Below are 22,573 nucleotides of genomic sequence, written 5' to 3'. Positions count from 1 at the left end.
AGCTGCATACAGTGGAATCTAATAGATTACAGGGTCGTGCACATTTATATAAAGATCCAGCCTGGGGATAACTGAAATTACCATGGAGGTCAGGGCCCGATGCAGTGAAATGCCCGGCTGCTGCTTTAACCCCATGTTTTTGCACAGACACATGTTTTTTCTTTCCTGCTGCTGCATTCCACAGATCGCATTGATTCCTCTCACTCACAGTCTCACATGTGTTTCACTGCAGCCACTGACTTGGGTGTGACAGGAATGAAAAAATTAAAAAGCCTCAGGAGCTGCAATAAGGAGAAGTGACTAATTGGCCTCCAAACAAACCCCAGAGTCGCCCGGTGAACACAGCTGTGACAGTGGAAACAGAGAAGGGGTCTAGATGCTGAATTTGACCAGCAAGTATTTGCCTGAGAAGCATTTCGAAGTCAAATCCAAATTTCAAGTTGACATTGATCTTCTCTGTCGCGTGTGCACCCAGTCTGAGGGCAGGATGTGCTAGAACCACCCCCCTTCCTTCGTGCCATTCATTCATGACTTGTTTTACCGATATCCCCAGTGGCCCCTATTTATCCCCAGGCATGTTTGGACACACACAAGCAGCACCTGAAAAGCCTCCCTTGTTTCAACATTGATGCACAACTCCCCAAAGAGCTGAGACCACACGGCCATAAATGTCGTAGAGGGAAAGCTATGTGAGCCATGGTGATATTTTGCCAAACAAAACAGCTTTCACTCTACTGGATATTTTCGGATTACGACTGGGAAACATTTGGCACGAGCCCCATATTCAGAACTGGAATCACCATCATTACGCTGGATTTACACAGATTTGTAATTATCGGTGTGCGGTGATAACTTGTCCAAATATTCTCCTCCATCGGAAATCCTCCATATTCCTGTTTTCGCTCTGTGGAGAGTTTGAGATGCTGAGCTCAGACCTTGATTGAATCTGAAAGTGAATCACGGTGCTCACTGTATCACACACACCTACATGCACTCAGCATGAGAGACACAGCCGTGCACTCATGAAGAGATTCACAGTTTGGACTTGTGGGTGAGCTGCACTGAAAGAATGCACAGACCTACAGCTCATATGGAAGCGGGCGAACCTCCACAACTTGCCTTTACTTGTCTGGAGTTATAAAAGCAAAGGTTGGCTTGTGGAGTTTCCATGGAGACTGACAGGATCTGTGAGTGTTTCTTAATGACATGTTGTGATCACCATAACTTGAACAATGCAAAAAAATGGTATTATGCAGGTTTAATTGTGGGTTTAATGTGAATCACCTGCAGTTAGTTTGCTGTTGTTTCACTTTGAAGCTTCAGACTGAGGAGATTTCACTAAACTGCTGCAAAATGTTTCAGTTACATAAAGGGCTTGGGAACTTCACTTTAAATGCACTTTTCTACATCACTATTCAGCTGACACGATCCTACTGCTGACCCCAGAGGGAAGGACAACTCCTACTTTAATCTGGTAAAAACAACATCAGTAAGGATCACTCACCTTGACAGAGTCAGAGACGTGACCTCCAGGTCCTGAAGGTGTTGAGCTCGGAAACAGAATATTCAGGTGCAGGAGGATAAAGCTGCTGAAACTCAAAATTACAGCCTGAAGCGACACAGGCTCCCTGACTCCACTCTGACATGCACACACTTGCACCATCGGGCCCCTCTGAGCAGCATCACCCTCTCCGCCTCCGTGCGCGTGGAGGAGGGAGGGAGGGAGGGAGGGAGGGGGGTGAGTGAGAGGCTGCTGCCGCGTCCAATTGAAATGAAGGACAGCAGATGACGTCACATCGAAGGGGGCGTGGCTCGTGTCATTGACAGCATCTTTTCCGTGACGTGTCGAGGAGTATCCCCAAAAGCAAGGGCAAACAGTGAAGACACGGTCACCACAATGCAAATGGGTTATTTACTAATGGAGGCTTTCATTTATCATATAGACTACCTGCAAATGTATTTTAGCCTTTAATGTTTGCATATACAAAGATATGGAGCTGATATTTAAATAATTTCTAGAAAAGAAGTGGGGTTAATAGCAATATGTATGTTTTACTGATTATGTCATGATCACATGATACAAATGAAAAGGTGTCAGAAACAACAAATATTCTTAGAAACATCATGTGGTGGTTTAAATGATTATATACCACCACCTGCTGGAGAAAAGGCTGAATCACCGATTTTCATCAGTCCTCACAATAAAAGAAATGTAGTCACATTGCAAGATAATCTGGAAAATATATAAACTGATATAAAAGAGGAGCATTAACCTAATGAGTGACTACACAGGTTTTAAGATCTATAAGATAGTAAATGTTATTTAAGTACATTTTTTAAGCATGTTGGTTCACAAAAAAAAAACATTAATAACAACAAAAACATTATAATACTTAGCTGCTGTTAAGGTGTTGCATTGTTATGAATTAAAAACCTCACAGTTTGAGATTGTCTGCAATATTCAGCAAGAACATTCATAATGGTCAATTTTGACTGTGTGGGCCACTGTTATCTGCTTTTCCTTTTCTCTCTGAACCTCTGAATGAGAAAGGGTTATATCACTGAAGGTTGCAGTCTTGCTGCTCAAGGACGTACACTCACAAAAAAACCTTTCACAGCAGCGAGTCAGCAACAGATTATGTGCGAAGAGGTATTTTTTTCTCCTCCTCTTCTTTCACACCGTGGAGCCAAGGTGGTTACTGCAGCAGCTACAACACAGAGAGCTGGATTCCGTAACACTGGCAGCACAATGCTCCACGGTGACCTGTGTCATTTTATATATTGGGGAGGTGGGTAGAGGGGGGAATCAGCTGAATACAAACGCTCCTCCCTGTGAAATTATGAGAGGTTACAGTGGATCAAAGTATTCATCTGTGCAGCATTATGAATTGACTGCTGCAGAATGTCTCTTGGATGTGAAGCGTGGAGGCTTTGAAGGCTGTTTCCTTTATTTTACTCTTACAATGGGCCGTGGCTTATGGGAGCCTTACATAAGACCATTATTGTATAATACACAGTGGACTCTAATGCATATTGCAAATGAAATGTGGGCAACAAAAGAGCAAATTAACAATGTTTGCAGGTCGACCTGACTGATTAAGGTACAAGTTAAGTAAACAGTCTGTAAAGTTGCTCAAAGGAAAAGAGTCAAAGACCAAAGATCCAACACTTTTAATGTGAGCGTGAGAGAACTTTAATGATCAGTGATTTTTGGAAGTAAATCTTAGCTGTGATAATTTGACTCCTACAGCCCATTGAACATGTTACAGTGTCATATAATTCATCCATAACTGTGGTGGTAAAGTTGAAATGAAAACACCTTTAAATATATGAGTAAGTGCCCAGTATTTAAAAAATCTATTCAAGATTTATAAATAACGATTAAGTCTGCCAAATTCAAAAATGAAATTTTTAAACTTTAACATTCAGGCTACTAGGGAAACGTCTTAAATTAACAATTAATATCGTCTCTTTACATAACATGAAACATTGAAAGAGGGGAAATCAAGCCTCGTACATTCAGATTAGATCATTTTCAAAGTTTAACATTTTAATTATGATGAAATTCAGTGACGTGTCCATTTCTAACCTATATAGTAATTGGTCAAATTCTAAGAATTAAAATAACACTTTTGTTTCTCCATAGAGATTAAAAATATATCCCAATGAGTTTATCCGTGCAGGTAGTAGCAGTTGATCCCGTAGAAGTTGTGTTGTCTTCCTGTGACCACGTTGTCCCTCAGGTCCACAGCAGCACGTGTGATGGAGTTATTGAAGCTGCGATGTGCTGCCGTCTTACTGAATGAATTTTGAAGGTCCAGGAGGCAGAGACCTGCATTTTCTCCACCCGTAGTCCCAGCGCTGTCACCTGGACGGATGCCGGGCAGGACGCGAGGCCTCGGCAGGATGCAGGGGTTACAGATGCCGTGTGCCAGCTCTCTGCCCTCTGCTGGTTTCTCCAGCTCTGAAGGGGCTCTTGATAGTGACTCAGTATGTGAGTCAATACCTGCAACTTTAAAGTTCTGCTGTGATCTCTCTGCCTCTTGGTTGTTCTGTGACAGGGACACTTGCGTGAGATCAAACAGGACTTTGCTGTTTCCCCTCTCACCGTCCTCATGCACAGAGCTTTTGCTCACAGTTTGTTGTGTGCGTGAGGCCCCCTGGGACGGCTCATCCCTCTGTGCTCTGTTCCCGGACCAACTGTGGCCCTTTGGACTTAAATCCGGGGCCTCATTATGCTGAGCTGTGATCTCTTGTGGCCTAAACTGGTTTATAATAGCTGTAGCGGCTCCTTGCTGTAGAGCTGAGGATGTATTCAGGAGTTCAGCAGCAGTGGGACTGCAGGTGCTCCTCCCCACGTGGCTCCCCTGTCTTCTTCTACATGCATGTTTTGGTTTCGAGGGAACAAACACACGATAAGACCTTTCTCTCTGTCGGAAAAAAGCACTCATTAAGATTAATGTTGCACACTGTACCTATGTTATTGTAAAAATAAGGCACACTGTGAGTGTTTTACCAGTGTTGCAGTGTGTGAAATCATCCCACTGAGTCTCATTTTTTCCTCGAAGTCATCTACTTTCAAAGGATTTGCTGGCCCAGATTCTTCAAAATATCAAATTTAAATGGCAGATTATTAATTATTGATTTCAAAATGAAAAAATATCTAATTATTGGACTGTAAATTACTTTGCAAAGTGGGTAAACACAATTAACAGTGTTGTTACCATTGTAGTCCATTTGGTAAGAGGTGATCCAGTGTGTCCTCTCCAGATTTTTCAACATGTTGCTCGTCCGCTCAGATAAAGACAAATCCCAGTCACGAAGTTTGGGATTGGGCATCACCGTCTTTGGAGGAGTCGGGTAGAACACTTGGTTCTCTCCCTTCGATGGGTTGGACTGCTGGGGGAAGTCGTTGAGGTATTTCAATTATTGATTAACTTGACATTGACAACATGAAGCCATGAATTTTATTACTCACATCCCAGAAGCTGCGTTCTCCCGTCCACCTAACAGACTTCTGTCTGTTTTTTATTGGCGTCTCCAAGATTTCATGTCTATATGGGCCACCTTTACATGAAAATAAAGACACCTTTAAGACTTCTCAGTAGAAATCTATTCTGATATCCAATTTTGCCACAATATCATTGCACTTTTACCAAACGTTTTGCTCTGCAGAGTGACGTCTGGTGCACTGTTCGGGATGAGCCGGCTGGGGTAAGGTTGGGAGGCAGCTCTGACTCCTGTCACAGGGTCGTCTGGTGACTGGAAGGATGGGAACATTGCAAACCGGGAGATGTGGGATGAGTAGGGATGTTCCCTCGGAGTTGGAATTTGTGACATTTTGTCCCTGTTGTAAAACAAAGACAGATGAAGAGTATCTAATGTTTGAGGCAGACACAGGAAATCATGTTAAGAATGTGTGTTCATGCAAGTACTCACGCTACATTTATGTCAGTTGGTTTTGGTATTCTGAGAAAAGACACAACACAATAACACAAAAACAACACTTATTATTTTGTATCACTACTGAAGAATCTGAATTATATTTGAATTATTGTAAATCAATGGCTACTTACAACTGGTCATTGAGACGAACTTTACTTTTCTTTCTGCCAGTATTGGTATAAAGCTGTTGACTGGTGATATGTCTGTGAAGGTAAAATATTATTCAACTACATTTGATGCATCACATTTTTAATTTAGAGTTTTCTATGCAGAATGTTTCTAAACTCACTCAGACATAATGGTGCCTCCATTGTCACAGGGATAATGTCTGTTTAAATCAGAAGGGACGTTGTATGTAAGTGAAGCCTTGGGCTCCATCTAGCTGCTGGAGCGCTGACTCAGAAAGTATGAAATACTGAGGAGAGAAAAGTACATGAAGGTTAAGTTAACAAACTAGAATGGCAGTCAGAAGAGAGCATACCTCCCTGCCCAACAGTCCCCTTGAGCTCAATCAAGCTTAAACAAATTGCACAGACTCATAGATGTCAGTCCTCTAAATGTGCCTGATTTTTTTCTATCAAGCTGTAAGAGTTATTCCAGGAAAATCTGTGAAAATGTCAAAAAAGACCCCATCTCAGAATATTTCAGAAACTGGAAAAACATTCCTTGATATTTTTCTGGATTTTTGCCATTTAACGGGCAACCAACCAACCAACCAACCAACCAACAAACGGAGGGGCTAAACACATGACCTCCTTGGCAGAGGTAATTAAGTTGAATCTGTGGTAAAACTTCATCTGCTAATCAATATTGTTGTTTTGTCTTATTGTTTTACCATACACATTCATTTAAGTTAATTTGCCATGAATGTTAGCAGTCCCTGACCTGCTTTATATAATTGACAGTATGTTCACACATAGCATTACATCACACGTTAGAGTTAAATTTATGAAATAATTGTACAACAATTACTCAAAAATAGAAATCACACAATAGTGGCATAGAACAAAATTAATAGAATAGAGTTGATTTTACCCCTTATTGTGAATGCCGAGAAACTAATCCAGACAAGTTTCTTCCGTCCTCCTGATGCAGATACCGACAGCCGTCATTGTGCAGGTCCAGGAGAATAAAAGTGGAAACACTCAAGGATACATTGACAGAACTGGACTCCCTCGTCTTCGCCTGTGGCCTGTGACATGGGTTTGAATTCCTGGGACGGTCAGAGTGACAGTGTTACAATACACAATGGGATCCCAGTGAGTGACACACAATCCAACCCCCAGCATCAAGTGTGTGAGCAGAGGTGTGGCCTAAAAGCCCTTTGTGAGACTAAAACTAAACACTGAAGCAACATCACACAATCATTGAGTTTGCTAAGTACATGTAACCTTGAGATTAATTATGTCCCAGTAGGGCAGGAGTAGTTACTATAGAAATCAAGATTGTCAATGTCAGTATTTTCATATCCAATCACTGCTCATTGCTGCATGTCACCGGGTTATCAAGTGTGGATCTGATCATATTACACATTCACAGTTTGGTCAACTCATACAACTAAACTAAAGCTGCGCTGAAATGAAAATGGAGTTGGCTCTGACCAGCACACGCTGTCACCAGATACAAGCTGTGTGCAGGAGGCATTTGGTTTCAGGAGTCATGTTTCATTGTCATTGTCATAGAAACAGTTGTATGTGCTGCAGACAATGACAAAAAAAATCATGTTCAAAGAGAGATTCAGGGACAATTTTCACCTGATTCAGACATTTTGTGCTCAATTTGTAGAATGAGTTCTTCAAGGATTTTCGTGGCTGGCTAGATGTGCGCTGTCCATGGTGCTGCTGTGAGTTTCTTCCTTGTCCATGTATCCATTATCTGGACCGCTTGTTCTTTAAGGGTTATGGGGGAGCTGGAGTCAATCCCAGCTGACATTGGATGAGAGGCAGGGTGCAGCCTGGAAAGGTCACTGGTGTAACACAGGCAATCTGCTTGTCTTGGCACTGTGGGAGAAAGCCGGAGAATCAGAAAAAAATCCAAACAGAGAGAACATGCAAACTCCGCACAGAAAGACTTCAGCAGAATCGGGATTTGAACTTGGAGCTTTCTTGCTGTGAGGTGATTGTGCTAATGACTGTACCACATGCCACCTTTTTCTCTGGAGGGTTCCCAAAACTTTTCAAAAGATTTGCATTAATCCTTAAACTTCATTTGATGAGACTTTAAAAAATAAGGTACAATTGAAACAATAACTTACTTTATCCAGGGACCCCAAGAAGCCTAATAGTGCCCAGTCCATACAATGTTGTTTAATGACAATATTATATTAAAAACCCCTAATAGCTTGGCTTTAAATGTTAATAATTCACGACAACATTAAAAAATCATGACCAAACAAGCTACCACTGAAACAAAATGTCTGTGTATTAAAAATCCCAACACACACTCAGCTAATCTGCTTCATTAGGACTGTGAGGGGGTGATTAGAACAGATTTGATTGACAGTAAACAACTAACAAACAATCAGCAGATTCTGATTCAAACCAATGAAAAAGAAATATCAAAAACTCTTCTGAGACAAAAGAAAAACACACCTTGTAACTTTAGCAGAAAATAATGTTTTCATCCCATCACTCAAAGTGAGGAAAGAAGAAGTCAGGGTGTTTAAAATAGGACAAGCTGATCTGCTCCTGAAGACACCAGAAACCTGAAAACTGCACCTAAATACCAGTTGTCAATCAACCGATCAGGGATGGACTTATAATCAATGCAGCTGCCTTTCCTTGGACTTGACACGGACTGCCTTCCAAGCAGCAAACCTCACCTTGTTTGTTGACCCTCACAAGACCCACATTCTGCATTCTGCTTTTTAATTGGGATTCCCACGAGACCTTGTCCAAAGTCTCTGCAAAAACACCCGAGTGCTATCAAGCAGCCAGAGCTAAGTCCAGTAACCAATTACCCCGCTCTGCCCCAGCGGAACTGCCGCTCTCCAGATTACATTTCCTGCTGCTGCATTATAAATGTGCCGCGGCCCGCAGTGATTTCCCTAATATTAAGTTATTGTGCGGATTCAGGTTGATGCCCACAGGGTTTCAAACACCGGCAGGAATTCAACTTAATCTGTAGATGTAGGTACCTCACCAATAACATCAGGAATACTGTGAGAAATGAATGCACCTCTCTCATGAGGAAAAAGTTGGTTATTTTCTGCATTCTTGTTGCAAACTGCTAACTAAACCCCATTGGTCTAAAAACCTGCCAGAGGCCCAAATATTAGCTTTGGGCACCAACGACCTCTGAAATCTACTAGTACTCATCAAATACTCTGAGGCCTGAGACCCAGGTTTGCTGAGTGTTATTTGTTTTTGGTATGCTTTGAAATGCAACACTTTTATTGAACATCGAGCACGATCTCCCTGACAGAGTTTATGGAGACATTCATACCGCTTCTTTCATGTGAGCCGAGAATGAAAGAATAAAAGATGAACCTGTGAACCTGCACCTCAAAGCACACAGCTCTGGAGAATGTTTCATTAATTTCATGTAAAAAACACATTTCACAACCAAAGAGGTTTTTCTTTTTACGTGTGTGTGTGTGTGTGTGTGTGTGTGTGTGAAAATGAAGGTGGGAGTATGAAAGAAATAGTATCGTAATCTTCTAATCGCAAGGCCACATCAGCCTGTGATAACACACATGTGTGTTTATCCCTCAAATAGGAAATACTTTCATGCAAATCATATTAAGCGGCTTCTTTTGACATCTTAAGATGTGACAAGAGTGTTTTTCCAGTTGCATGCAACTCAGTGAAAATTGTGCAAACATAAAGCATTTCTGCCTGCACCAAGGATGCAGTAGTTACGATCCTAATGTAAAAAAAATCAGACATGCATATGGTGTTGAGAGTTTCTAGCGAATGTCAGGCATCTTCCCTGCTCCTCTTATTTTTCATTACAAGAGTTCGACAGACGTGTGTCGGATTGTTTGGCCTTGGCAGAGGTATGGGCTCGACTGAGTGCCATTATAGTCTTTCACTGTTTTCATTCTCTCCATCAATTCAGTCATATCCTGTGCCCCTGAGTTATTCAGAGTTAGTTAGACTGTCAGAGCTGCAGCTTTCATACCTCTACAGCCACTCTATCTATCCATCTATCCATCTATCCATCTATCCATCTATCTATCTATCTATCTATCTATCTATCTATCTATCATGGAAGAACAAGCCCTTTAGGTCTATACCACAAAAGTACATGCAGACTATTCTTCTCATTGTCATATCTATATCAACACACACACGTATAAGTACATACGTGTATATATGAGCCTACATATGAAAATAGTGCCTTGGCTGCGCGTGTTCAATGAAAATAAAACATCATATTGGTGCTGGGTTGTGATTGGAGCCCTGCACCGAGTCTCTAGTGGTATAGAATAAAGAGAGAGAGAGTGAACACTCTGCCCTGCAGTTTTTTTTCTTTCTACTGAGGCTTTATAGGCGCTGTGTTGTTCTACTCCAGAGACAGGGCTTCATCTCTCTGACTGACAGCTGTGGCTCCTCTCTCAGGCTCCATCAGATACACTGGATGTGCTGGACCACATGTGCTCCCAGTGTTTCAGAGGAGAACACAATGGACGAGCTCATGTGGGGTGAATGAAGAAATGTTATGAGGACATCACTTCTTTGACAAGCTCAGCTGCAGCCTCCTCTCTCCTCTCTCCTCTCTCCTCTCTCCCCTCACCCACTCGACCAGAAAGTCTTGTTCCATCCACACTGGAATTGTCTCACTTGGCCCCTTCACAGCTGCTCTCACCATGACAACATTTGACTTCTCGGATATAGCAGCGTTTCTGGACTGCCATCCGGATCTCTTCGAGGAGTATCTGGTCCGCAAGGCGAAGTGTGACCAGGTCAGCAGGTGGTTGAAGGAGCATCAGCCGTCGAAGGTGTCCACGGCCGATGAGAAGCGCGGCGCCGCCTGCAGGGACCCGCTCTGGTCGGGCAACCCGGACGGGCTCCGGCGCAGATCGTCCCACATGGAGCTGCGGCGGAACTTCGCCCGGTCCAAAGCCACCACCGCGCACCGGACCTACGACGAGCACGTTAGTCATATCGACCACGAGTCCCAGTCCAGCATGAGGCGCCGTGCGCTCCTGCGTAAAGCCAGCTCCCTGCCGCCGACCACCGCGCACATCCTGAGCGCCCTGCTGGAGTCCAGGGTCAGCGTGCCCCAGTACGCGTCCAGCGCCATCGACTACAAATACCGACTGAAGGAAACCAACGAGCGAGAGTTTTTCCTGGAGTTGGTGAAGGACATCTCCAACGATCTGGACCTGACCAACCTGAGCTATAAGATCCTGATCAACGTGTGCATCCTGGTGGACGCAGACAGGTGTTCGCTTTTCCTCGTTGAGGGACCCGCGCACAAGAGGACCCTTGTGTCCAAATTCTTCGACGTGCACTCGGGCACCACGGTCAGACCATCCTCCTGCACACTGAACTCCAATGAGGTGCAGGTGCCGTGGGGAAAGGGGATCATTGGGTATGTGGCAGAGCACGGGGAGACTGTGAACATCCCAAATGCATATGAGGTAAATGTGAGCCTGGTGCACATAATCATCAAGATGATATTTACACATTTTATATTTGGACCAAAGTTGGGCAGATTCACTGATACTTAAAGAGAGTTAAGATGTTGATTAATGATTTATGACCCATGTGAAAACCAGATCTGTGTTTGCAGCATCTGGAGAAAACACGAACATAAACAGTGAGTCCTTGCCGCAGGCGACTCTCCCCTTTGGTCACATGAAAGTATCCACACATGTTCAAAATGAGTGCGACACATTTTAATGACTTGTTTTTGAGGTTGTTGTGTTGCCAGAGGAGACTGGTAATGCTGGGCAATGCTGGAAACAGCTGTGCCACCATTCTGAGATGAAACTTTTGCGCACGATGCCTCGCGCTCCACTCAAAGAAACTGAACAAACACTTCGATTAATTACCTCAATTATGTCAGAATAAAGAATAACTCCACTCTATAGTTGTCAAAGAAAAAACAACAACGCAGGAAAGCAAGCGTTGTGAGTCCCGCAGCTTCCCACGAGCTAAATCTCGTCTATATCCGCTACCAGTTGCGCACCACATCATTATATCATGGCCCTGGGCTGCTGGGGAGGCTAAGGCAACATGATGATGCAGATCCCCCTGAGGTCCAGGCCTATTACTGCAATAGTGTAGACATGTGTCAAGGAAGGAGGGGTGTATTATAGTTTTCAGCTTATAGTAAAAACAAGAGGCCTCCTTCAGAGCCGTGGATTTAAATCCCAGAACAATCACAACTTATCTATTGTGTGTGACAGTGGCACCTAAATATGGTTATACATGGCTGCAAGGTGGAATGGGATGCACGTGTTCATGTTGGGTCATGGATGTGTAATGCATGTGCGTTTGTGTGATTCCTTTTTCCAGGACCACCGCTTCAGTGATGAAATAGACAAGTTGACCGGCTACAAGACTCAGTCCATCCTCTGCATGGCCATCTGCAACAGTGATGGAGAGGTCATAGGTGTCGTGCAGGCAATCAACAAGAACCCCATGGGCAGCCCCTTCACTGAGGATGATGAGAAGGTGAGGATGATATAACGTTTCTTGGTTGATCAAAAATAAAATTCACGTTACCAGGGGGGGTTGTGGCATTCACATGTATTTTATTATCTTCTCCAGGTTTATTGAAGTTACAGTTTTGACCATTAGGGTTTATTTTAGTGCTGGAGTTATCATTTCTGTGGAGAATAGTGTACCTTCCCACTCAATCCCCACCACCATTTACACACACACACACACACACACACACACACACACACACACACACACACACACACACACACACACACACACACACACACACACACACACACACACACACACACTTGCACAAGAGCGCTTCATGCACGCATCTGACAACACTGTTTGTACTTTGAATCTTTTTTAATGGCTGCGGAGTAGGGGCAAAGTGTTCCCTGGGAAGCACATTACCAGAAAAATGTGAAGAGATGAGGTCAACCTCTCACTTGAGTGTGGAGCATTAAATATGTCTGGCAGTGCAACACATACACACACACACACACACACACACACACACACACACACACACACACACACACACACACACACACACACACACACACACACACACAACCAGCAATTCACTTCAAATAGGTTTGCTAGAATGTATTATAGTGTTATTTACATTTCATACAGCCTATGAATTTCTTTTCTCAGTTTGTTGATGAGCAACTAATATATTGTGAGGTGAATAGTGTTGGCTTCTTGTTGCATGTGTGTGTAGCAAGGTCATTAAAAGGCTAATGTGCTCCTTTCAGGTAGATACATTAAAATCAACAAAAGCCTATACACACAGTGTGTAAGAAAAAATAATCAGATTACTCACCTGTGTCCAGAGGTGTCACAGTTTGTCCACAAGGTGGCAGGATAAAGTTGTGTAAATTCATTTATTCTTAATTCATACAGTATGCTCTCTGATTTACACTTCAAAGAAACCAGTTGTAGTAGCCGCAGCATTTTTAGGATTCTGTGCATATGAAAGTAAAATCAAAACACTAAATATAGCCGAGGCAAAGCAACATCAGAAACTACTCCTGAGCAACAAAGAGGCTGAAAATAGAAGAGAAAAACTCTGTCAGCTCATCTGGACATTTTTAGGCCTTTGGCATCTTAAATGATGTCTTTCTCTACATCAATACTTCATTAACAGGGAATCTGTTGGAGAGGAATTCATGCAGAGAAACAGTCAACTCCATCATGACTTTCCGCCCCCATCGCCACACATTGTTTGCTCTTCTTTTATGCCTTTTCGTTTAGCATATAAATAGCTCACATTTATAGATTATGCATGCTCTTCACCACCTGCCTATTTTTTTTGTACTTTTTCTCAGGTGCTGCAGATGTATCTGCCATTCTGTGGAATATCGATTTCCAATGCCAAGTTGTTTTCAGAGTCTCGCAAGGAGTATGAAAGGAGCAGGGTGAGAAGATGCAAATTGTGCATTTATAGGGAAAAAAAGATGTTTACTTGTTTTATAGCCCCTGCAGGTTAAATTGTAACCTCATATTTTGTATATTTAAGTGCTTAACTACAGATGTTACTGAAGAACACTGGTGACCAGTGTCTTTGCTTTTTTTCCTCAGGCTCTGCTGGAGGTGGTCAACGACCTGTTTGAGGAGCAGACCGACCTGGAGAAGATTGTGAGGAAGATCATGCAGCGAGCTCTGACCCTCTTGCAGTGTGAACGCTGCTCTGTGCTTCTCCTGGAGGACATCGACTCACCTGTGAGGCACCTCATTCCTGAGCAGTGCAAATCTCTCCTGGCTCTGTTGCTAAATGCGCTCACTGTGGCAACTCCCGTCTTTTCTTGCAGGTTGTAAAGTTCTCCAAGACGTTTGAACTCATGTCGCCCTTGTGCAACTTGGACCGTGACATCAGGTGAAACTCTCAAAGGTTATAAAAATGACTGGTAACAGACGGACAGGTGGGTTATTTAGCTCAGGGGGGCACAACAGCAACAGACGTGATACACATGGATATAAGATGCACAGATACACATGGATATAAGATACACAGAATAATTCATGCAAATCTATGGTGCATTTCCAGTAAGAAAAGTGAACTTCACTCAATATTTGCTGCTGTTGTTCTGGATGTTTAACTGACTATTGTTTCCTGTTGTGTTATTGGCCACATCAGCTTGGAGAAGCTGTCGTGTTCTGATTGGCTGATCAATAACAGCATTGCTGAGCTGGTGGCTTCCACGGGACTGCCCGTTAACATCAGCGACGTGTGTCAGGACCCACGCTTTGATGCTGAGGTCTGGACCTTTCACTGTCCCTGTTTGACCCCTTAAAGCTTTCTTTCACACACACACACACACACACACACACACACACACACACACACACACACACACACACACACACACACACACACACACACACAAATAAAAGTTATAATTTGTACAGTTTTTATAAACACTGGTGAATTTGTTTTGCGTAACAGGATTTTAAGCGTTTGTGGATGAAATGTTGCCGTAACCTGCCTTAAATCCAGGCACACAAAGATATTCATCTCTCGAACATGAACTGCTCTCAGTCTTTCTCCACGGTCACTGACTCCTCTCTTTACAGGCGGATCAGGCCTCAGGGTTTCACATCAGATCAGTGTTATGTGTCCCGATCTGGAATCGAACTCATCAGATAATTGGTACGTGGACCAGAAACAATCCATTTGTTCTACTGGAAACCAGTGTTCATGTCTTGGTCACTGATGCGTGTGCCTTTCTTCCCACAGGGGTCGCACAAATTCTGAACCGACTGGACAGGAAGACTTTCAACGATGCAGATCAGAGACTGTTTGAGGTTAAATACATAGAACTCTGTTGGGATTTGCATGACCAGACTTTTGTTTTGTTGTACATGGTTACACTGGAGATGCCAATTTTGTTCATTTAATGTGTTGTTTTTTTCCTCTGGCTTTTCTTGTGTATGCAGGCATTCGTCATTTTCTGTGGACTTGGAATAAACAACACAATGATGTACAATCAGGTTAAGAAGACTTGGGCCAAGCAGTCTGTAGCACTGGATGTAAGTACAACAGCACGTTGATTAAAACTCTCCATTGTAGAGAACACAATACAATATTATGTTTTTTGGTTGCGTAGATAACTTTTCTACGCTAAAGTTTCTCCAATTTTCCCAATTTCTTTCTTCTTTTCAAAATATACCATAAGAACATTATATTTATAACAATACACAGGTGAACAGATAAATAAAATCTATTTATGAAATGTGCTATTTTCTTGCTACAGTCACTTAAGCTAAGTAAGTATTTAAAGAATATTAGCCATTAAAGCAAAGTATAAATAAAGTTATTCCTACAAAAATGTTACGCTAGATACATTTTGTATACATTTTTTTAATTTATCAGCCAATGAGACGACGAATGAACTCTGCACAAACAACATTGATATGTATTAATAGATAAATACTGGGTTGCCATTCTGGTTTGTTAAAATGATTCTAAATCCAGTTCTCCAAACCTTACTCCGAATCTAATTTCATCCCAGTCCTTGACATCTATTATAAAATGAGTGGCTAAGAGAATGAAGGTTATGTAAGAGAGTGGTGTCGTTGATTAATGCTAATCGTATCAGAGGCTCCTCACATTCATTAGTGTCTCCGTCTGTGTTCTGCTCCACTGCCCGTTATATAACCCGAGCCGTAACATTATCCTCAGCAAACACGGTTCTGCTTCTCCACCATTAATATTTCAGCTGCTCTCAATAATTCATACATACATGTGCCAATGTGTCCACATCCCATCAAAGCCAATGCACGCTCCTGTATTTCTGTCACATAACGTCTGCTTTTTCTTTTAACGTCGGATCGATATTTCTTTCTGTCAGGAGACACAAAAAGTATCAACAAGCTTTTTAAAAGCAGATATGTACTTTGTTTGATCCTGATTATGTAACAAGATAATTAGGAAGGGTTGGATTTCATCAAAATTCTTGGCAAACATTTATTTTCTGCTGCTAAGAGTTTATTATATCTCACTATTTTGCATGATTTGTGTTTTTTTTTAGATGTTGTCCTACCATGCTACCTGCTCCAAGGTAGAAGTGGACAGACTCAAGGTAATCCTTGGCAAAAAGATTAAGAAAATAACATTTATATGTTCGCATTATGATTTACTGACTTGAATTTAGAGTCTGTCAGTAGTTGAACATGAATTAAGCCGACTATCGGTTTGTTTTATATCTCCACAACCTCCTTGCTGGCACAGTGTGACTGACAGCTCTGTCCTTTCCCCCTAAGGCAGCCAAGATCCCCCTGAGCAGTGAGTTAGGCATCGATGAGTTTTACTTCAACGACTTCTCTTTGGACAATGACGCCATGATCACTGCGTCACTGAGAATGTTTCTGGAACTTGGTGTCGTGCAAAAGTTTAAAATTGACTATGAGGTGAAAATGTCCTTTAATATGTATTATTTATGTGTGACTAATGTGGATATATGTATGCATATATGTACTATAGGTGTGCATGTGTGTACATATGTATGTATGTATGCATGTATGTCACCTGGATATGTGTCTTCTTTTCAGGTTTTATGCCGCTGGCTCCTGACTGTGAGGAAGAACTATCGGACTGTGGTGTACCATAACTGGAGGCATGCTTTCAATGTGTCCCAGTGCATGTTTCTTATGATCACAGTAAGTTTCAAGATACTTCACGTCAACTCAAATTTGTGTGCATTGCAGTGTATTCAGTCAGCAACTTTGTTCAAACCCACAGAACTTTAGTTTTAAACTGCAGTGAACATCTCAAAAGTTTCAAGCATATCAGGCAGAATTTTAGGGGAGTGGGGTCCTGGGTTTGAATATTTAATTCAGTATAAACATCACAGTACTTAAACTAAGAGCTGAGTGAAGCCTGTACAAAATATATACTGTTTATATGATGGCAAGGGAAGGGTTAAAGAAGTTAAAACTTAAGTTTTTATCCAGGCCCAAAAATAGACAGATTTAAAACTAAATTGACCCAGATTTCTAAGATGTGTGTCTCCACTTCCTCTCATACCAACGTTTTGAGTCACAACCTCGTGTTTGCTTTCAGACTGTACTGTCAAACAGTCTGATACAGCAAAGGCAAAATTCCACCAAAGGACACCATCAAAACTTAGACCCTCAAGGAGGATATCATGCTGAGGTTATTTTTAAAAGCTGTCAAGAGAAATGTAAGTCTCAGTGGACCTACCATTATACAAACCAGCCGTCAGTCACTGTACAAAACATCATTAGGAGGCAACATCAGAGGAAAAGAGAGAATTCAAAAGAGGGATAATTTGGGTAAAGCCTCAGAGACAAATTATCAACTTTCCTGTGTGATCAGGTATGCTCAGAGATCACAAAAATCCAAAAACTAATTTCACTCACAAAACCCTACCTTATTCTATCCTATCCTGTCCTGTCATATCCTATCATATCCTATGCTACCCTACCCTATCATATACTACCCAATCCTATCCTATTCTAACTTGTCGTTTCCTACCCTATCCTACGCCAGCCTTTCCTATCCTGTCCTGTCCTGTCCTGTCCTACCCTACCCTACCCTATCCTATCCTGTGCCACCCTTTGCTATTATATGCTATGCTATCCTATCCTACCCTATCATATACTACCCTACCACACCATTTCCTATCCTATCCTGTCCTACCACACCCTTTCCTATCCTATCCTGTCCTACCATATCCTATTCTATCTCATTCTATTCTATCCTATCCCTCTGCTGTATGGACGGATAAGAAGATATCTGCTTTGCCTTCTGCAGACAGCCAATTTTCAAGATGTCCTGTCTGAGGCAGAGATACTGGCCCTGATGGTTGGCTGCCTTTGTCATGACTTGGACCACCGAGGCACCAACAATGCCTTTCAAGCCAAGTGAGTGGCTCAGGTCTGAAGTGTGATGTCAAACAGACGTCTGCTTGGGGACTGAAAGTTTCACTGCTCTGTTGTTCCCTGCAGGACAGGTTCGGCTCTGGCTCTGCTCTATGGGACGTCAGCCACGCTGGAGCATCATCACTTCAATCACGCTGTCATGATCCTACAAAGTGAGGTCAGGCACTGCAAGTGTTACATTTGAATTGAATTGAATATTTGGAATAGCCAGTGTTTTTCATCAATGGTCTCATGTCAGATCCCTTTCTTGTAAACTGTTTCAACATGTTGGGTCATAGAGCTCTGGTCAACCAGGTTAAGCTTCGGGCATCAAACCTCTGATGTTAAGTGGCAGCGGCGATCACTATAGTGATGTTACAAGTCTGCTTCATTTGATCATCGGCCACTCAGTTCTATATTGATTTATTTGAACAGAGGAGAGAGAAAGTCTATACACATTGCAAATTAACATTGATAATGGGAGCTGCTTGGACAGTGAGCAATGACTTAGCCAATGCATCGGTTTCGAGGAGACACTGCTACTCATCCCTGCTTGCTTTTCTCTGTGTGTGTGTATGCTGTTTTTTTTACAGGGTCACAATATCTTTGCAAACCTCTGCTCTAAGGAATACAGCAATATGATGCAACTATTGAAGCAGGCTATTCTCTCCACAGACCTTACTTTGCACTTTGAGTAAGTTTTCTTTTTCATGGTTTGCAAAGCTTAGTGCAGATTATTTGATAAGTTCTTACAAGCAATTCAAAGAGTCATAATCAAATTTCCTGATCAAATGTGAAGTGCTTGTGCTAAACTGTGTTCTTTTGCCTTTTAACATTTTCTGTATCTTTGACTGCCTCTTTGGATTCTAAGGCGCAGGAACAAGTTCTTTGAGTGTGTTCTCTCTGGAGACTACAGCTGGACGGATGAAGAACACCGAGAAGTTCTCAGGTTTCTATCTTTGGTTAAAATAAAACAGTTCTCTACCAAAATCGTGTTACATCGGAAGACCATAACAAGTGCTAAAACTGAGCTTTGATACCATCCACAGGTCTATGCTGATGACAGCATGCGACCTGGGCGCCGTCACACGTCCTTGGAAGATCTCCAAACAGGTAAGAGTCCTGTTTACTACGTTTCTCACGTCTTTTATATTGAGGACTCAGAGATGTAAATTTGTTTGCATTTTCTTCTTTTTTCCATACTGATAGTTTTAGGCTACAGCAATGTTCATGTCCTCCAGGATGTTTCCCTTCCTTTCCCACAATATTTGCTCAGACATGTTTCCCTGTGTGCCCGAATCATGATGTAAGAAACATGTTTTGTCAGGATTTAAACTGGCAAGGGACATAATGTGTCGGGCACAGAACAAACCCAAACTAACTAAACTATCTAAATATGAATGATTTGATTGAATGTCTCAAGGTTGCAGAGCTGGTGACTAGTGAATTCTTTGAACAAGGTGACAGGGAGAGGTCTGAGCTGAAGTTGACCCCAGCAGTGAGTCATCGAGATTTCAAACTCTTTATGCTGAGTGAACAGCATGTACAGTACTCATTGTGACCATTTAATAGATGACAGAAGCTTATCACCTCTCTCTAGGCCATATTTGACCGTAATCGCAAAGATGAACTACCAGTGTTACAGCTGGAGTGGATAGATGGGATCTGTAAGCCGCTTTACCAGGTAGGTAACTCTTAATGTCTGAAGATAATCATTCATATGAATGTAAAAGCATTCTCCGGAGATCTATCCTGTGTGTCCCCACAGTCCCTGCTGAAGCTCAACATGAAGTTGGAGCCAATGGTCGAACAGATTGATGCCAATCGAAAGAAGTGGCAGGATCTCTGTTCGACCTATCAGCAGACGTGCTCTGGGTCCAATGAGAGCACGGAATCAGATCACAGTCCCGAGCCCCACGAGGAGGCAGAGACCAATCAACACCACGAGTCCACAGAGTCTGTGAGGCCTGTTGAAAACGCCAAGTTTGGATCCAAGTCGAAGTGCAGCCAGGGTCTGAGGTGCAGAGAGAGCGAAGAGTGCTGTGACGATCAGTCAGCTGACAGCACGACACCTGCAGGAAAGAAGTAAAGCACGCAAAGTGTTCAAATATGTTTATCCATTCTAATGACTCGCATGGGACTTTTCCCATATGCATCCTGTGATTTTCTAATGCTCTACATGCACTAACCAAAAGTGTGTCACTGTGTTAGACTCAGGAGCGGGAATAATTCCTGTTTATCACACTCTAAAGGGCAGTTTCCCATAATATCTATCTATCTATCTATCTATCTATCTATCTATCTATCTATCTATCTATCTATCTATCTATCTATCTATCTATCTATCTATCTATCTATCTATCTATCTATCTATCTATCTATCTATCTATCTATCTATCTAAAGACATCTAAGAGTGAGGGACTGATGAAACCAAAGAGGGCCATGTATAACAGTAATGCTTTTGAATGGGAACTGCCTCGAACACACTCTCTCCCCTTGCCAATGCCTTTACGAAACAAAAGGAATCACTGTGATTTCTCCCTGTCACTTAGATTGCTGCCATTATGAATGTAGACCAGAGCTCCGAGCTTGTTCCTGAATGTTTCTCACCGATATGCTTTCTTACCTCAGTTGCAAACCTTTGGCTGCATGGCGTTGTTTTCTGTTACCTGAGCCTCCAGCCGTCGACTTGTTCTGTGGTCTTGTGTATTACTGTATGTTTGCATCATGTGGGCGCACACCCGCCTACTTCCTTGGAAAGTGATGACACAGAGGATTACAAAGAGGAAGATACATTATTTTGCTTCTTAAAGTAACTGGTTTACTCTTTTTGGAAAATGTATTGTTTCTAACTATAGTGATTTTTTTATTTTTCACCCAAGTGAGACAAACACATACTTGTAAATCTATTCATTTGCCTAAAGCCTAATGTACTTTCTTGTTACATGTGCCATTGACTTTATAAATATGCATCAGCCGAGCAAAGTTGAGCTCATTTCATTCTCCAGTTTATCTTTAAACCGCACACAACAGCATGAAAAACATCTACGAGCGTTAGCGCTGCTTATAGAAGATTTCATTATTGTAGAGTATAAACTGTGTTTCTTTAGTTTGTGATTCACCATCACTAATTCAGACCGGACCGCATGCTGATTATGTTCAAACTGCATGTATCATATTTGATGTATAGACACTGGACTTTATCTCGATGCCTTTGAATGCCCTATGAGATTTGCTTTGCATGAAACTGCTGTAAAGGTAAATACCAAGTGTTGTAACGTGACAATATTGTTGCTGTACTATTACTTTTGTCGTTGAGGACGGATAAAGATTTCTATTTTCGATCACAGACTGTACCAAAATTATACATTCGTTATTTTTCATACACCGGACTATATTTATGCAAGATGTAGAATTGGCATTTTCTCCTGCTATTTATACACAGTCTAAAAACAGCTTCTCAGAGAAGACAGGGATGTGTCACATTTTAGATAAAAGGGAGGAAATTGACTCCAGATGAGGTTTTGTGAATAAAATGCTGTGACATTGAAACTGATCTTTTGTGGTATTTTCTATAATTTGTGCATTTTCATTTTAACGGTTACTGTTATTGTGACTCAAAACTATGGAGCTGACAGATTACAGCAAAGTCTACAGACCAAACACCTTGCTGCCAATAGAATACTGTAGAATTAATAAAATACAGCACTAAATGTTTTGGTATATATGGTATCAAACCAGTTAAAAGTAAACTATAAATTATGTTTACAGAATTAATTACATGATTGATGAAATAAAATACAAGAATGAATATCACAATGAAGTACCTTTGGGAAGATATAGATAATGAAACTCCACTATTAAAGAGAGGACAGCCTTTGTTAGTTGTGTGAGCTCTGAGAAAATGAGAATGAGATTCACTTCTTGTTGTCGTGTCTTGTCTGTCGGACATAAACGATGTACTTTTGGGTAAAATGTCCTATTTCTGTTCATTTCTTCTGGCTCAAAGATTGTGAAAAACTTGAGCTGGGCTTCAGAAAGGGAGTTCTTTTTTGGAGAAAGGGATATACAACATATTTTTCAAGGCTGAGTTATGAAAATAATCTGTAATTTTGCATACTGTGATGTAGCAGAGACTGTTTACATGCATTTTTAGGGATGACGAATCAAGATGCATAAACAGGAAGTCTGTGACAAATGTTTTTGCTCACCATTTAAACAGAGCAAGTTATTTCGTCCAAACAACTCAGTAGACATTCGTACAAAAACCAAACTGATGTCAGTGATGGGGCTGTTTGGAATTTACTGTTTATCACAAATTAATGAATTAATTTATTTTTCTTAAACTGTTCAGATGGAGTATTTTTTCAAACTTGATTTTCAGAGCAAATTGATATTTTTTAGCTTTTTGCGGATTAAAAATATTATGTATTTGCCTTTCTTACATTCTGCACACCAGTGATAGCTGGTCTACTTGGAAACAAGGCAGTGTTATGGAAAAATTTGATCTATTGTGTTAATTTATTCTTTATCACTTTGTCTACATTGACTTATTTTTTTAGCCTCTGATGACGGTAAATCAGGATTCACCACATATTTGCGTTATAATACAGAGTTC

At 41.7% G+C, this 22,573-nt stretch overlaps 3 protein-coding genes across 7 annotated transcripts in view; 1 reads left to right on the top strand and 2 right to left on the bottom strand.

Moving 5' to 3' along the window:
• osbpl3b (oxysterol binding protein-like 3b) overlaps positions 1–1,670 on the bottom strand; it is a 34,036-nt gene extending 32,366 nt beyond the window's left edge. For 3 of the 5 annotated variants that reach the window (XM_034610189.1, XM_034610188.1, XM_034610190.1), the window contains exon 1: positions 1,505–1,670. In XM_034610189.1, the coding sequence (XP_034466080.1) occupies positions 1,505–1,663 (159 nt within the window). In that variant the 5' untranslated portion in view covers positions 1,664–1,670. The remainder of the gene's footprint in view (positions 1–1,504) is intronic. The other 2 variants (XM_034610191.1, XM_034610192.1) reach the window with 1 other exon arrangement.
• Positions 1,671–3,626: 1,956 nt separating this feature from the next.
• Positions 3,627–10,366, bottom strand: LOC117776348 (uncharacterized protein C7orf31). Its single transcript, XM_034610211.1, has 11 exons — positions 10,255–10,366; positions 7,200–7,445; positions 6,481–6,658; positions 5,735–5,860; positions 5,577–5,648; positions 5,440–5,469; positions 5,157–5,347; positions 4,979–5,067; positions 4,725–4,899; positions 4,517–4,602; positions 3,627–4,430 (listed from the first exon to the last, which is right to left on the bottom strand). Exons 4-11 carry the CDS (start codon positions 5,821–5,823, stop codon positions 3,672–3,674), a joined length of 1,491 nt encoding a protein of 496 aa, XP_034466102.1. The 5' UTR covers positions 5,824–5,860; positions 6,481–6,658; positions 7,200–7,445; positions 10,255–10,366; the 3' UTR covers positions 3,627–3,671.
• On the top strand, positions 9,956–21,486 carry pde11al (phosphodiesterase 11a, like). The gene is made up of 20 exons (XM_034610193.1): positions 9,956–11,032; positions 11,913–12,071; positions 13,400–13,489; positions 13,653–13,793; positions 13,883–13,947; positions 14,209–14,329; positions 14,646–14,721; positions 14,809–14,876; positions 15,009–15,101; positions 16,103–16,153; positions 16,335–16,481; positions 16,623–16,730; positions 17,848–17,957; positions 18,042–18,132; positions 18,548–18,648; positions 18,826–18,903; positions 19,004–19,067; positions 19,378–19,452; positions 19,555–19,638; positions 19,723–21,486. The coding sequence occupies exons 1-20, from the start codon at positions 10,256–10,258 to the stop codon at positions 20,041–20,043; spliced, it is 2,820 nt and encodes a 939-aa protein (XP_034466084.1). The 5' UTR covers positions 9,956–10,255; the 3' UTR covers positions 20,044–21,486.
• Positions 21,487–22,573: the final 1,087 nt, after the last annotated feature.

The sequence above is a fragment of the Hippoglossus hippoglossus genome, chromosome 16 (genome assembly GCF_009819705.1).
Source record: "Hippoglossus hippoglossus isolate fHipHip1 chromosome 16, fHipHip1.pri, whole genome shotgun sequence".
Lineage (NCBI taxonomy): Eukaryota > Metazoa > Chordata > Actinopteri > Pleuronectiformes > Pleuronectidae > Hippoglossus > Hippoglossus hippoglossus.
Note: the sequence above shows the minus strand (reverse complement) of the source record. Positions and strands in the feature narration are given on the sequence as shown.